The following is a 16,951-nucleotide window of genomic DNA, read 5'->3' as shown; positions in this document are numbered from 1 at the left end:
ATTAGATATGATACTTGTTGAAAATTAGAATAAATTTGAATTCTTTTATTTTCTCTTTTGAAAATAGGAAAAACATTTGCTAGCTTTGAGAATTTAAATATTATAATAAATAATTTTTTTTTGAAAAATATAATTTTATAACTACTTAAGCATGACAAATTATTCAAATTTTTAATAAAAATAATAATTGAATATTTGTGCATTAGGGTTATACGATTTTTTATGGTTAATTTTTTATTTATTGAGTATATATATATTTTTTAGTCTTATTATTTAATAACAAAAAACCTCTCAAATTTTATTTTTTTAAAATAAAAGTAAAAATAAAAAAATATTTTAAATTATATGTAAGGATATTATTGTAAATTTATTTTTTTTTCATTTCCATTCCTATTATTATCAAACATTGGAATGGAAACAAATAATCATTCCAATCTTGCATTCCTAAGTTCATCCAAATGATAGAAATGGAATAATCAAATTCATTCCATTCCACTAAGAAATAGGAAAGGAAACAAAATATTATTTCCATTCCCTATTCCGACGTACCAAACACCCCCTAAGTGAAATGGGAAGCGGAAAGCCATAAGGAGTAAATGGGTATTTTGTCGATAACATATTTCAAATACACATGTGTGGAATTAATTACTACTATCTCGAAAAGTTTAAGGAGAGACTGGTGTTCAACCTCTTAGGAGACAAATCTAACCAAAAATGATTGAGTGAAGCACAAATATATATATATACATGAGTAGCTTGAGGTGAATGTAACTTTGTACCTAACATCTATAATTTTATTCTTCTTCTCTTTGTTTCCTTTTTTTGTGGAACTTGGTTGCTAATTTGATCATTGAAAGGGATCTATTATTTGTCTTATATATGGTGAAATAGCATCAATTAACAGCTAGATAAGAAGAATCTAAATGGCAAAAAATGACTACCCTATCAATTGGGTATCATATCAAACTTGCAATTCAAATTGTTCAAATATAGACTGCAATTTGTAATGAATCTAAGCATAAAGAAATGTGACAAAAGTACAAAATAATACAAAAAATATGCCTCAAGTATAAAGTAATAATAAGACCCGTAAAAAGTATAAATCAATATAATACAAAATAATGATATTCATTTGTATATATGACACTTTTTTATCGCCATTTTTGAATGATATTAAAAAGATGCCATTTAAGACAACTGAATATATTATGTAATATGTTAGAACTTATAAATCTTGAATATTCATTATATCCTATTTCATTGAATAAACAAAAGAATAAAATAATAAATACATACAAATCACTTTTGGTTTTAGATACTCGAACACATGAACCTAAACCTCGGATGCTGACAGACTCGTAATAACTATCGGTGAATTCTGGGTATTATAATAATAAGATTTAAACCTAGGATCATGTACCACTTAGTGGACCATACTCCCCACATGATTAGAAATAATTACGAGTAATACATCAAATCCCTTGGGAAGTTCATGACTAAAAAATTCAAGGAGATGCCTTGAACTCTTCAAAATAGAAGGCAAAGCAAGTTTAGCAACCTATCATACACTCCTAATTAATGTGGGCAACCACTAAGTGTAAAAGTGTAGTCATAGCTAACGTGTAATCACATTTGGTTTGGCACTTCCTTCATTTGTACTTGTGCCAAACCTTAAGCATCTCACAATGATGTCCGTACTTTTTTTTTTTATTGGGTTGATAAAAATATGAGTGGTCGTTATGGATTCATACCTACTCCTTTACCCACATCAACACATTCATACATCATAAGCAAAATTTAAAATTTAATAAGCTTAAACTATGTTTAAGATATTTTATTTAGTTTTTTTTTTAATTAAAAATATTATATATGTAATGTTTCGATAAAGTTTGTAACATTCTTCGATTAAAAAATAATTATGATATCGTTTTATGGATAATGATAAAAAATAAGGTTTACGGGTATCTTTTGATATGCCTAAAAATCTCGATTGTCTTATTGACTAATTTTCTCGTTTTAACTCCGGAATGGAATTAAAAATATTTAAGAGATAGTTTTTAGATAGTTTTAAAACTTCTAAAAATTGTTCATATTTTTTATTTATTAGGTTGGGTCGGGTTGGTGGGCATCCAAACCCGACTTTAATAGAAAAAAATTATAAAAGGGATTTAGTGAGATAAGTCAACAATAAAATAAAATAGTATAATTCAATATTTTTTCCTTTTTAAAAAAAGAGAGATATATAAGCATTGAATATTGTCAAAAAGAGGAAAATTAGGAAAATATTTTTTTTTTTGGATTTTTCTGTTAGGATTTTAATAAATTAATGGATTTTCTTTATTGACGAAGCCATAATGAATTTTTTGCATCCCATCATTAATTAAATAGGACTCCCATTAAACATGAAGCTTTGAAGGAAATAATGATTACAAATCAACGGCCAGGATAAGACTTCATTTATTGGACAGAGCCGATCGGAGTGAAGAGGACGCGGACATGGAATTAATTAAATGGGGGGAGACGCAGCCAATGATTGCTCACACGCTTTCTTCAACGAAAACAATGGAGCAACCAGGGCACAACAACCATCAAACGGTTGGTTTGATGGGGTGAAAACGACGTCGCTTCCGACAGTTTCTCTCTCCTTGAAGCAAAGATCCTCTCTCCCTCCTCCCCGTTTGCTTCAGATCTCTCTTTCTATCTCTCTCTTAGGGTTTTCTTCTCCTGTATATGTATTCACCACCTTGTCATAGGCTCTCTCGTCCTCTTCGGCCTCACCTGCTCTCTTATTTCTCAGGTTCTGATTCTCTGTTTCGTCTCTCTCTTTCTGATGATGCGCATTGTTTTCGCATTGATTTGATTCCTCCCCCTTCCAAAATTTTCAGTTCCGAATCGGTTCGCGCAGCGGGAATGGTGGTCTCCTCGCCGATTACGCCTGGGCAGGTGCGCTCTTTTTGGAATTTTCGTTTGTCTTGTGGTCATTGGATGCGTTTAGATCTTTGTATTCGTTTTTTGAATTGTTGAATTTGGATTTGATTTATTGCGAATTTTGGAGAATTTCGATTGAAGATCATTGCTTTGTCTTGTCATTGTGTAAAAGTTTTAGGTGGTATCTATGTGATCAATGGAAGTATTGTGAATCGGTGAGAAGTACATTTTTTTTCTTTACATGATATAAGCTGTAGGCGGATTTGTTTGTTATGAACTGTGATGAGTGAGATAAACAGAGCTGTTAACTGGTTGGCCATACACTGAAAAAGTGATAGTTATTGATTATGGTTTTGGTATCACTGATTTTGGAATATAATCAAAATGTCAGTGACTTGTTCAGGTGAGCAAAGACAATTGAGCACCCTAGCTCAGTGACACAGTGAAGGACAAAAAATAAATTTCTGTGTCCCAACCTTTTGGTGCCAACCACATAAATTATTTTATACTATTTATGGTCATATCCTCCTTTAGTTTGATGACCATTGTTTCTTGTCTCTCTATTTTAAGTCTTGAACCATGCTCTTTTTGGTCTTCATTACATCTTTTGAATACCTTTGATTTACTTACTTCCAATCATTGTTATTAAAGTGTGCTTTAGGCATATGCTTAGGCCCAAAACGTAAGAGATCACTAGATATGGCACCTCACTTGCTAAGGTGCACGCCTTGTTAGAGAGGCACACCGAGCATCTAGGCCCAAGGAGCAATCCCTTGATATAGTGCATTGCCTACCAAGGCACACTTTTTGTTGGAGAGACACACCTTATCAATATTCATTTTTTCCTAACACTTTTATTGTTGAAATTTTTTGCTATATATTAAAATTTTATATAATTTGATTAGTTTTTTGTTGGATGCTTCTTTAGATGCTTGGAATCTTGAATTTTTTGTTGCTTGGGTTGAATTTGGGATCATACCTTATAAAATTGACTTGCACCCTAGGTTGCGTCTTACTTCACTCAGGTGTCCGCCTTGGTTTGCATCTTGTACCTAATCTTTAGGAGAGTTTTGTGCCTTAGGTGCATCTTGCACCTTTTAGAACAATGAACTGAATCACTTCTCTGTACTTCTACATAAGTTCTTCTCTGATGCACTTGGTTGAACCATCTTAAACATTTTCTATCATCTTGATGTCAAACAGTGCTGTCTCTAGCATCCTAAAAATGCATTTGTTTTCTATTATATGTTTTCTCATTTTGTTACTCATCCAACTTATGGTCTGTTTTTTCTTTTATTTTTTATTTATTTATTTATTTATTTTTGTTTTGGGAATTAGCTTTATGACATTATGTATGGATCAAATAATCCAATTCTAAATTGAACCCCAAAAATTTGAATTTAGATGCCATGAAGCGTAACGGTTTTTTGATGTAATAACTTTCTGCCCCCTACCATAAATAAATATATAAATAACTAAATAAGGTGGTCTTTTAATATAAGTTGCTTATATCGTAAGTGTTATAAGAACATGGGCTGCCTCTAAATCAGGCATGTCAAATATGATGCTGAACAATACCAGAATCTTGATTTCTAAAAAAAAAAAGTTATTTTTTATAGGAAAACAATATCATAACCTTCTTATTGCCTGAAGTCAGGTATGGATATCACTTGCCTAAATTTATACCTCTAAAGTTGGAGCTTCTGAGGTTGTACCTTGCAATAATGTGAGCCAGTCATTTCTGTCCGATTCAGAGGTGTAAAGGAGATTCTAGAGAAAGTTGTTAATACAATTAACTTTAAAGTCAGCTGATCAGCCCTCTACCTTTTGTGGGTGATAGATACAAAAGTAATTCTCTTTTATTTCATTTAGCAAGCTCAAATGGCACCATATAATTAAAGTTCACTCATACTTAGTTCCTAGGATCAATGACCCCCTAGATATAGCACCTCACCTGCAAATGAACACCTGTTCGAAAGGCGTAACTCTTTTATTTTTCTTTTTATTCCTTTTTTAATGCTTTTTTTTTAAATAAAATAAAATAAAATTTATTGTGTATTGAAATTTTATATAATTGCGTTAGTTGTAGTTAGATGTTCTTTTAACATTTGAAATCTTAATTTTTTTGTTGTTTGGATTGGATTTTGGGTCATATTTTATAAAATTGACATGCACCCTAGGTTGCGCTTCACTTTGCTTTGGTGCACACCTTGGGTTGCACCTTGCCCTTGAGCCTTACTAGACTTTTGAGTGTTGGTTTTTCTTGCGCCTCTCAAGACTATGGTTTACTCGGAACTCTTGATAAAGTTTTCTGCTGCATATGCTGTTTAAAGCGCTTGCAAAATTGTCTAGCTTCTTGTAGTGTTGTCCTTTGGATGAAAAATGCTTAGTTCCACAATGAGTATCTATTTTCTGTGACTTTTGAAGTGAAAAGAGCAATTAATTCATCCCTTCAGGCTAAAATATGCAAGGGAAGTAGGATGATTCCTTATTCTTTTTATCCCCTTATAATTTGAGATAAAAGAGCCTCAACTGTATGTATCAACTATAGTTCTAAGTGGGAAAATTGAATTTCACTACTAGTGGTATAATTAGATGCTTTATCATTTCTTATTTCTCCTACATGGGTACCATTCTATGTCTTTATGAGATTGGGTTAAGAGTCTGTTTAATTAAAGCTAGTGATATTTACACACCAATGTAATGATGTCTAATATGCATACCCATGTGTGTTTTTTTTAATAGCACCTAACAGAAAATGGAACAAAGCATACAAGTTGTTTACATAGTACCCCAAGAGGCAATACATGTATACGCCAATGTAATGATATATAATATGCATACCCATGTGTGTTTTTTTTAATAGCACCTAACAGAAAATGGAACAAAGCACAAGTTGTCGACAAAGTACCCCAAGAGGCAAAGCGAAAAAAGCAAGGGGCATAAATAATTAAAGCCCTTTCATGAAGACCTTAACCAATCAGTAAATCTATCATGGCTATGGAAACCCCATCTATTTACATCCTAAACCACTACGAAATGTACAAACAAAAGTGGATTTAAGAATTTGATTCGACAGCTTTTTTGCTTTCAAATGCTCTTTGGTTTCTCTCCTTCCACAAAGACCTAGATATGCACAACAGCTAACCCTCTAAACCTTCTTTCACTTTTTTTCTTACAAAAGAGTCATGCCGCCCTAAGAGACATTCTCATACCAAACTTTTTTTTTTTTTTGATAAGTGACATTCTCATGCCACCCTAAGAAACATTACTCAGGCAATCCTAAACAAGGAAAAGACCAAATTACATAACACTAGCAATGTAGAGGGATGTGTTCTATTGACTCTTCATCTTCCTTACAAAGGAAACAACAATTCACTAGAGACCATTCATTCCTTTGCAGCCTATCTAATGTAAGACCTTTTTCCTAATTAACTTCAAATGCAAAAAGCCCTTTTGGTCGGAGCCATCGCATTCCAAATAGCCCTCTTTATGTTGTTTGAACCTTTTTGGCAGTGGGTGTATAGGTCTTGTATACCTTGAGTCTCTCTTTTGACTCCTCTTTTTAATATATTCTCTTCTTTATCTATCAAAAAAAAAAAAAAATCACATTCCAAATAGCTCTCGTAGGGAACTTTTTTGCTTTTTCTTGCCCTAGGAAATTGTAGCAGGATTTAACTGAAAATTTACCCTTCTTTGCATTCATTAATTACATCTTGTCTTTCTTATCCCTATTTATAGCCTTGCCTTGTTGCCTTAAAAGGAAGGCCTCATCTCTTTCTCTCTCTCAACTATTCAAATTCCTTGAAAAGCGATGGTCCTAATGTCCATGATTACCTTGTTGATGCCTCACATCAGTTACCTAAGCATTCTTTGTTATAGGTATGGAATATAAAGAGGGGAAGGACTCTCTTAGACATGAACCACCACATCATTTGTCGTTCCAGAGCTTTACCATTCCACCCTTGCCCACACTGAACGAGGTTCTGTTGTTAGTATTATCTCAAACTCTTCTAATGGCGTTTCACAATCCAACTCCAAAACCACTTCTACTTTCCCTGAAACATCCACCCCCTTCCTCCCCCAATACTTCCCAACAATAACCTGCCTCCATAGGGATCCATTTTCTGAGCCAAACCTTCAATTCTACTTGCCTAGCAATGCCCTGTTGTGAATTGAGAGGTGTTTAATCCCAAGTCCTCCATTACATTTCTCCCTGCAAGTGATTGCCCATCTCACCAAGTGCTGTTTTTTCCCTAACAACCCCCATGCCCCACAATAAAAAATCTCTTAGAAGTAATATGCACACCCATATTATGTCTATAATAATGTAAACTGACTGTACTTATCACATAAACTTGTCTTATGTTCTCTTAAATCATCATTGAAAATATTTAGATGAGTTGGCTTATAGCTACTACTTTATTTGCACTTACTTCAACCCCTTCCTTAACTTTGTTTCAACAAATCTCATTGTCTAGATGTTTATCTTTCTTTTCTTTGTCATTATCCTAGATGGATATAATCTAGCTGGACCATGTTGAATCTTTTATACCACCATCAATCTGTCATTTGATCTAAGTGCATACAAATCATAGCCTGCTTCATCACATCCAGTATATCATCTTTTTTATGATTTGCTTGCTTATTACTGTTCATTGTTAATGTTACTTTTTGGCATTTCAGTGCTTTCTGAACCCCTATTGTTACCTATTGGATGCTAGGATTGAATTGGGATGTCAAGGATGTATATGTTATCCTAGTTTTCTGAAAGGTCTTTCTGATTGTGGTTCTACAAAATGACATGCTGTCAAAAAGGACATGAATGTATTCCAAATTGAATAAATTAGTACATGCTGCGGCTGGCTAAGTAGGGCCACAATGGAAATCTCTTGTGATGACTTTTAGGGTGAAATACTTATGTAAGTTGATAGAAATCTGGAAATAACATAAATTTGCTACTTCCAGAAAAAAATTCCTTGCAGATTATTGTATGAGTTTGCTAGTTTCATCTAATAATGTAAAAAATCTATTCAAATATCAAAAAAAAAAAAGAAAAAGGAAGAAGAAGGATTTGTTCACCTTCCCCCAGGAAAGAATATTAATGTTAATAACTGGATCTTAGAAATGATGGTATGAATCTATATTTCCAGTAAGATAAACTGCCTTAGGATTACAATTTTCCTTTCTTATTGCTGGGATTATAGCAAAACTGGGAACTTAAATGTAACCTTAATTAGATTAAGGATCCAGTTTATATGACAACTAATATGTGGGCTGTCCAAATAAATTTATGATGCCAGTCTTGAAAGTTGAAATGGTGAACTCATTAATATTGGGCGTTTGAATCTAGGCTATTAGAACTTGGTCATTTCTACACAAAAGGAATGTTTAGTCTAATTTGCTTAGCTTGATATCAAATTGAATAAGGATAGGCTTTTCTAAGTAATTTATCTGGGAAAGCACACAAGTTTATTATAACACGCGTACTGATTCTAGTCTAACAGCATTCTGTTTAGTGTAGTATCTTCTATTTACATCATTTCCTCTTTTTGCTTCTGATTTCTGTTTAGTGCTTGTTTCCTATAATGAAATCTCTCCTCACATATCTAACGAAGTTTTTCATTATTCAATGCCAGGTGTCTTTTTTGCTGGGAATCATCCCTGTTTTTGTTGCATGGATATATTCCGAGTTTTTAGAATATAAGAAGTCTTCATCTCCCTCTAAAGTGTAAGCTTCTTCTCTGCAACATGAAAAGCTGGATTATGAAATAGTTGGGCAGTCCTCATATATCTTTAGAAGTTATGATGGCCATTGTGCTTGCATAAATAGGTGGTGTAATCAATTTTATAAATTTGTTTTAGCTGGTGAGTTTGAAATGATTCTTTTATGAAACTAGTTAGGACAGTGAGAATATACAAAATGAAGAACTATTCTTATTCTTTCATGACCATGTCTAAATAGATATGAGATTATGGAGCTTTCCCAATTAACCATATTTAATTTTTTGGAGCCACTTTCTACTGTTTTCTAACAAAAAAGGGAGAAACTTTGATAAGCATGGGAAGGATATAAATAGTGGAAATGTTGGCATGTTTAAAAAGGAAGAGACTTTCAAAAGGCAGAATAAGCTCAACCAATGGTGAATAGAATACCTTGCACACCAATAGGCCTGCTTAAATTAGTATTTAACTATGCTGAAATGAATGGATATAGGCAAATGCCTAGCATCCAAAATGTTTTTTATTTGGAAATAAGATACAGGTACGATGGATTGAGCCAAAAATGTCAATACCACCTCTAATATGATATGAAACTGAAATGTAGAATATATACCAGCTAATTATTCAAGGTGTTATGTAAGTTACAAATTCTTTTCTGGGGTTTTAGGTGAGAATTGATGGAAAATCTTTTAAAGCTGACGGAGCTTGTGTTGTCAGGTGTGTGATTGTTGTTATATGTCTTGAATTTGTTGTTCTATTGTTGGGGCTTTAGCCAAGTTGGTCAAGAGGGCTATACATTGTTGGTCCAATACCTAATAGCTTAAGCTTTTGGGTTAATTGGTAGCTTAAAATGGTACAAAAACCTTGTTTCTGGGAAGTCATGAATCTGAACCTCACACTTGTTTATTTCCCCATTAATCAAGTCCCATGCAAACATGAGAAGGCTACGCTTGAGGCAGGGTGTTAAAGTCTTTAATCCAAGCCGTTCAAGTTGGCTTGATATATAGTGTTGTTAACTGCTTCAACTTTTGGGTCATTTGGTAGCCTAACATCTACCTCATCTCAAAATGCACAACCAAGCCTTTTATGGCTTATACCATACTGTTCTCTTAACCTCTCTACAATGGTTGAAGTTCATAGAACATGGTCACTTGAGGATTGTTGCTGATTCTTCGTCCCTTATATCATCTTGTGGACTCTAGCTCAAAAGGCTACGAATATAAGCAATGGGTTTTTTGATATACCAAGTGAAGTTTGCAACCAGCTCATTAGAACTTCAGCTAAGTAGCCAGCCTCCCAAAATTCTACGTAGTTGAAAATCCATTATGATGCATTATGTAATTCCAATATTCTACACGCACAGGAAACCAGTTTCTCTTCTTTCTGGATGACATGTTGACTGTTGAGTGCATAATTAGTCATAGGCCTACATGTTGGGCTCCTGGCATTAGTGGGCCCAAACAACTTGAGAGGGTTCATTAAATTGTTGGAATGCAAATAAAAGCTGTTAGCAAAATATTACAAGTTTTGTCTAAAGTTTCCTCGACAATACCATTTTGTATATAAACTTGGAAAATGTATTTCAAGCATATGAGGACATCTATGCATGTTGCACCATGCCACTGTCTGATTAGTTGCGTCCTATGAGAGTTTGGTATTATCAAATTACTTACTACTTGCATGAATTTGAGACATTTGTTTATTGATCAATTTAAAATTTAATTTGAGGTTACAAATTCAATATAATGAAATATATTCTTTTGCATGAATGCAGTCACATCTCTGATTTACTGTTTCTTTTCTGTGAGAATTGACCAAATATATAACAACTTAAGAGAATGAAAAGGGATGTTTCCATGCAAATATTCTCATGCTAAATATCTTTCTCTCATGGATCACAGTCATTCAGACAATAATCTGGTTGAATTGGGAAATGAGACAATCAAGGAAGATGATCGGGCTATTTTACTGGAAGGAGGTCTTACAAAATCAGCATCTGCAAAGTTCAATAGTTCATCCATCAAAGCGAACTTAATTAGGTTACTATTGGATGATAAAAGTATCACAGTGGGGTTCTGATTTTGGTTATGCTATAAAACTTTTTCTTAGCTTGCTTTTTTGTTTGTTTGTTTTTTTTTTTTTCTAGGTTTTTAACAATGGATGACTCCTTCTTGCTGGAAAACCGATTAACTTTGAGAGCAATGTAAGTCATATCATTTTGTGGATAGTGATTAAAATACTTGGTAGCTTTTTGTTCCTTCTTACACTTCAAAATACTTTATATCATGTAGGTCTGAGTTTGGGGCAATTCTGACATACTTCTACGTATGTGACCGCACAGAGTTACTGGGTGACTCTACTAAGGTGCCTTTTTTTTTTTTTTTTAATTTTTTTATTATCTTGGTTATGCTTCTAATCCTTATTCATGATTTCATTTAGAATGTCTTTGGTCCAAATTACTACTGTGGGTTATGACAGTGCATAATTGTTATCTTAAATATGGTGAAACTCAGCATGCATGAAACATGTACAAGAAAAACAATTTCTTTCAAGTTGCTTTCAAAACTTGATGATGCAATAGAGGATGCCACATACTGAATTATGAAGTATGAAATTGGGGATGAAACATGAAGAGAAGGCTGGTGTTTGGATCCTGTACTTTAGTGGATGGGGATGTGTTTTACAACCAATAGTTTTATGCCGTAGTTGGACCAGCATTATAAAAAAAAATCCTGTTTATTTAGTAAATGAATCAACATTTCTTGAAACAATTTTTCTGAATTTACTTATTTTTGTGAATATTGATCCTTCTAAGGTTTGTCATTATTATTCTCTGCCCTGATGTTTGGTGGACAAACTCATGGATAGATTTGTCCAATTTTTGTGGAACTCTCACTTCATTACCATACTGTACCATCTTTATAGCAGAATAGAACAAAAACCTGGTTTTAACCACAAAAATGGGCTTTAGAGAGCAGTTACTCTTGTGGCTTTCATGTTTCTAAAATAATTGTTATTATTTTTTCAAGTTATATGAGGGAAAGTAAGAGTATTCTTTGTGTTTTCATGGTGGTTTTCGTGACTTCATTAAAATTTGTGTTGTTTTCCTTGTACAGAACTACAATCGCGACCTCTTCATCTTTCTCTACTTGCTTCTTGTCATAGTTTGTTTTATGACTTCTCTTAAGAAACATCATGACAAGTCAGCATTCTCTGGAAAGGCCTTACTTTATCTTAACCGGCATCAAACTGAGGAGTGGAAAGGATGGATGCAGGCAAGTTTCTCAAAACTCAACTTTAATGCGGTGATGCTTTACCTAATAGTTTTTGCAATTGCTTTTGTTTTCTTTAGGATTCTTTTGTACTCTGCTTAACCTGAAAATTTGTATGTGCCTTTTTTTATTTTCGGATTTTGTCATTGTTGCACTGCTCATTTTTGTCTGGCAAGAGACTCACATATCCTTTGTCACCAATTGATGTTCAGACTTGATGAAAAGTCATGCCACATCTCTTTTTTATTTTTTGTCATAAAGGCTTATTTTAATGCTGCATGATACTGAGAAAGTGAAACTATAAAATGAATGGTAATATGATTTGGCTTTCATTCATCAGCAGTATAAGATTGATAATTATCAAAAAATAAAAGTGTCTTACTGACGCCTGCAAAGACCTATGGTGATCTTGTCAATTCCCACTTCTCAGTCGGATACCCTATATTTCTTGCATGAACTTCAGCTCTGTTGTTTTACTTTATTTTTATTATCTATTATTGCTTGCAATGCCATTGTTATATAGTGCAATTTGCCTCAAATAATTTTCTGAGCTTGGATTTGTCTTCTTTTTCTTTTTAACAGGTTCTATTTCTAATGTACCACTACTTTGCTGCTGCGGAGATATACAATGCAATTCGTGTCTTTATTGCTGCATATGTCTGGATGACTGGATTTGGAAACTTCTCCTATTATTACATCAGGAAGGATTTTAGCCTTGCACGCTTTACACAGGTGACCTTGTTAATTCTGAACTGTTTCATTATTTCTCTATTAGAAGTGATATTGTTCCTTTTCATTTTCTGTATTTCAATTTTGATAATTTAGGATGTGAATCTTTACTTTCTAATGCAGATGATGTGGCGGCTAAATTTCTTTGTGGCATTTTGCTGCATTGTTCTTAACAATGACTACATGCTATACTATATCTGCCCTATGCACACGCTTTTCACTCTTATGGTATATGGAGCCCTTGGGATTTTTAACAAGTATAATGAGATAAGGTCTGTGATGGCTGTGAAGATCCTTGCATGCTTTCTTGTGGTTATCTTGATCTGGGAAATTCCTGGAGTTTTTGACATTTTCTGGAGTCCTTCAGCATTCTTATTAGGTAAGTAACCTGCGGAGCCCTTTTAGACATGAATCATACTGTTTCTACAACTAAAGAACTTTTCAAATTAATTTGGAAATGAGCTGGATTTCATTGCTACTACTGCACTTTTGACTGGAAAAGTGGAAATCTGAAACCAATCGAAGGATGGTCTCTAGGTTTTCATTTTGTAACTTTGAGCTTGGAAGACTTTGAGAACTTTTAGTTTTTGGTTGTCTTTTCTTGTTCACCTTCAATGGCACTTGTTTCCCTGTCCCCAGTTTTTAAACCTTTCCTGTAGCTGGATTTTCACTTTTTTTTTTTCTTTCTATAATGAGATTATTTGTTTCATAGATATTTTTTAATCAAGTTTCTTAATGTATTTATATTATTCAGTATGTTAATAATATTTTTTAATCATTACTATATTGAACTGGTTTGTTGCTAGTTCAATCTAGTGGCTTAACACCAAGTTAAGTTGTGTTTTCCAAGTTTTCAAACTAGTATTTTCAATGGCAGGTTACAGTGATCCAGATCCTTCTAAACAAGGTCTCCCTCGACTGCATGAATGGCATTTTAGATCTGGGCTTGATCGCTATATTTGGATCATCGGAATGATATATGCCTATTATCACCCTAATGTAATTTTTTTCAAGTATTGGTACAATGATGATTTTATAGCTCTTCTTTCTCCGTCCAATAACTGGTAAATATATTTTTTGTTCTTAGGTTGAGAAGTGGATGGAGAAATTGGAGGAAACTGAAACTAAGCGGAGACTCACGATCAAAACAGGCATTGTTACAGTTACCATATTTGTAAGTTGCATGATCCTGTGATCACAGTATTATTCTTATCTGTTTAGATTTTAAGTGACTTTTTTATTTATACTTTCTTTTTCTTTTTTTAGTTTTTAGTTTTTAATTTAATTGTCTACTCTGTCCTCTATAGGTTGGTTATTTGTGGTATGAATACATTTACAAGCTGGACAAAGTTACATATAATAAGTTCCATCCGTACACATCATGGATTCCAATAACGTATGTGTTAAGAGTCTCTCTCTCTCTCTCACTCTTCTTTCTTCTCTCATTCTCTCTGTCAATTTATGGAAATGTATTAAGGAGTTCTGTAGTGTGGCATGAAGAATATCAGATCTAATTGAACATTCCAGTTTAGTCTCAGTATCTCATTATCATCTTTGTTGTATTGTGATTCCAGTGTTTATATTAGCTTGCGGAATTTCACTCAGCAGCTTAGAAGTTACTCTTTAACTCTCTTTGCGTAAGTTCTCTTTGATCTATATGATTTAAGTTGAATCATTTGACTCATAACCTCACAAAAATTTATAGTTTAGAAACATTGTTTTTTATATTTAGAGATAATAGTTAACAACTCTGATTTCTCTAACTGTGCCACACCTTTGTGCTTCTAGTTGGCTTGGCAAGATCACTTTGGAGACTTATATTTCTCAATTCCACATCTGGTTGAGGTATGCAGACTTAAATTTGTTTTTCTCTCTTTCACTGTTAAACAGATTGCATTTGAATTGTTGGACTGGTATATTCATTATGACATAAAAACTGAAATAATACATCTTTGTTAAATGGGGCCGACTCGTGTCTTATATTTCTAATTTTCTTGAATTCATCTCAGCACCTTTTGAGGACTTTGCCTATCTACATTTTTTTTTGTTTCCTTTCTGAGTAGAACCCTTTGCCTTTGTTCATGTATCCCTTCCTGAAATTGTGCCATCCCAAGTCTTTTCCATATGTAATTCTAATTTATCTAGTTTTAAACTTTTTCTCAAGATGTCATTTATCTAGTTTTAAACAAGAAATCCAAGATCTCTTTTTTGGTTTACCAAGGAAAATAGGAAGGAAAGTCTAATATAACGAAAATTATTTACAACCTTGTACATTTTTTAATTCTTCATTGTTTACATAAGGAGAAAAGAAGAGAAATAAATTTGAAGAAGCATGTGATAAAATTTATTCATCTTAAATATATTTTTTTACTTCCATTGTTGTCCTGTCATCTTTCACTTCAGTTTTTTCCCCTCTTACTTTCCCTTGCATTTTCCAAAATCCAAATGGAGCCTGAAAAAAGAAAGATATGGGAAAAACTTGCTTGATAGTGCCAAAGAATATGGTGAATGCCTTTCTAACTTGTGGACATGGGTGTGCAGATCAAACAAGCCTAATGGACAGCCTAAGTGGCTTCTTTCTTTTATTCCAGATTATCCGTTGCTCAACTTCATGCTCACAACTGCCATCTATATCTTAGTAAGCATTTTTCCTTGATGCTTCAAATTTTACAAGTGAAAAATACTAATGAATCTCTCTTTTTAACTTGCTTGTGTTGTCCTCTCTGCAGATATCCCTCCGCCTTTTTGAACTAACCAATACACTTAAGACAGTTTTTATTCCTACAAAAGACAATCGCCGGCTGCTGCATAATTTTCTTGCTGGAATTGGCATTTCCGTGTGTTTATATTGCATTGGGTTCATTCTTCATCAGATTCCTCACGCACAAGTAAGTTCTATTTCTTGCTTCTATGTTTTACTGGAATGAATCAGATTTCCAAGATGTATTGCAAAATGCATTCTTAAGGATTTTAACTGGATCATGTCATTCAGAATCCATAAAGCTAATTTTGATGTTTGAAACGTTCATTTAAGAAGTAATGCAATTTACTCCTACAGGCTTGATAAATCAGGACTGAAAGGACTGGTACAAAGAGATTTCCTGTTGGATCTAGAAGAAGGTACAGATGAAAGTAAATAAGGGGACTTGGAAGGGCTAGTGTTCCAACAATTTTTGAGGAGAGTTACCCTCGATCTGCATCAGCGCCAAAAAAAAAAAATTAAAATTGTTGGGTTTAGCCCTGGAACCGGGCAGAGGGAATTAGATCACAGGAAAGAGAATCTTCTTTTTACTCTCTTTTGTAATATTGCAAATTGCCATATATCTTTGTTTTTTTTATTCTGTGGGTGGGATCAATGTAGGTTTCGGTGGTATAGTTTTGTTTGGCGAAAATGAAATTCAAGATTCATTCCTGAGATGTGTTTTCAATTTTCAATTTTCAATTTTCAATTCACAGCTTCGGCTCTGTTTACATCTGTGGAACAATGGTAAATTTGTACTTCTATGAGGAAACCTTCTGATAGAGAGGCTGACCAAAATGTAGCAATAGGAGTGGATTAAATGTTCTAACAGGAGGCTTAGGTAAATGTACATGTGCCTTGGTGCTGCTCCAAAACAAATCTCTGATTCTGGAGAAGGAACTTAGTGAAGAAAAGATGTAATGCCCAAATTGTCATATCCTGATTTGGCCCCACAATATAATTTGAGGTGGGTAAATTATGTACCCAACCTAGAATTTAGTCACCCATTACTCATCACAACCTCATACTTCAAAGGCCAAATCATGGACCTGTCGTGTAGTTAAGTTCGAAAGCATAAAAGCCCAAGAGGATAAGTTACTGAACAAGTTGCGTTTCTCTTTCTCATCCTATTAAGCGGTGGTCCCGCTCTCACCGCAGAAATTGTCTTTACTCTATAGTCAAAGCATCCTCTCTCTCTCTCTCTCTCTCTCTCTGAAATTCAAATGAAACGTGATAAGCAAGTGGATAATACTAGGGATTGGCGTAGCTCTGTTTGTTAGAAATGCAATGGATCCATTGATCCCCAGCTGGAACAAGTCATTAGCGTTACGGTTTCACCTTCCATTTGATCTATAAATTTTGACTTATGAAACTAACCTCTGATTGATTGATAGTACCTTCCACTATATCATGATTTCATACTTTCCATCACTTTCTTGGGACAAAAAGAAAAAGAGATGGGTCAAAATTCATTTCACTCTCCAGAATTAAGAATGCATATCTACGTCCTGACCTTGGTTCTACATTAGCCTAACTGCCGTATATATATATCCTCACC

General features: G+C 33.7%; 1 protein-coding gene across 1 annotated transcript; it reads left to right on the top strand.

The window, feature by feature from the left end:
- Window positions 1–2,545: 2,545 nt before the first annotated feature.
- Window positions 2,546–16,124, top strand: LOC117923686 (protein REDUCED WALL ACETYLATION 3-like). The gene is made up of 17 exons (XM_034842097.1): window positions 2,546–2,797; window positions 2,886–2,943; window positions 8,568–8,659; window positions 10,554–10,691; window positions 10,799–10,855; window positions 10,944–11,016; window positions 11,769–11,927; window positions 12,507–12,656; window positions 12,777–13,032; window positions 13,531–13,652; window positions 13,741–13,827; window positions 13,961–14,049; window positions 14,228–14,290; window positions 14,442–14,498; window positions 15,195–15,291; window positions 15,383–15,541; window positions 15,712–16,124. Exons 2-17 carry the CDS (start codon window positions 2,911–2,913, stop codon window positions 15,715–15,717), a joined length of 1,638 nt encoding a protein of 545 aa, XP_034697988.1. The 5' UTR covers window positions 2,546–2,797; window positions 2,886–2,910; the 3' UTR covers window positions 15,718–16,124.
- The last annotated feature ends 827 nt before the right edge of the window (window positions 16,125–16,951 follow it).

The sequence above is a fragment of the Vitis riparia genome, chromosome 10, assembly GCF_004353265.1.
Source record: "Vitis riparia cultivar Riparia Gloire de Montpellier isolate 1030 chromosome 10, EGFV_Vit.rip_1.0, whole genome shotgun sequence".
Classification (NCBI taxonomy): Eukaryota; Viridiplantae; Streptophyta; class Magnoliopsida; order Vitales; family Vitaceae; genus Vitis; species Vitis riparia.
Note: the sequence above shows the minus strand (reverse complement) of the source record. Positions and strands in the feature narration are given on the sequence as shown.

Excerpts from the sequence above, each read along its gene's own strand:
- LOC117923686 (XM_034842097.1), top strand. The coding sequence starts at position 2,911 with ATGGTGGTCTCCTCGCCGATTACGCCTGGGCAG. Across the intron at positions 2,944-8,567 it reads CGCCGATTACGCCTGGGCAG|GTGTCTTTTTTGCTGGGAAT; the intron begins GTGCGCTCTTTT and ends ATTCAATGCCAG. Across the intron at positions 13,653-13,740 it reads ATGCCTATTATCACCCTAAT|GTTGAGAAGTGGATGGAGAA; the intron begins GTAATTTTTTTC and ends TTTTGTTCTTAG.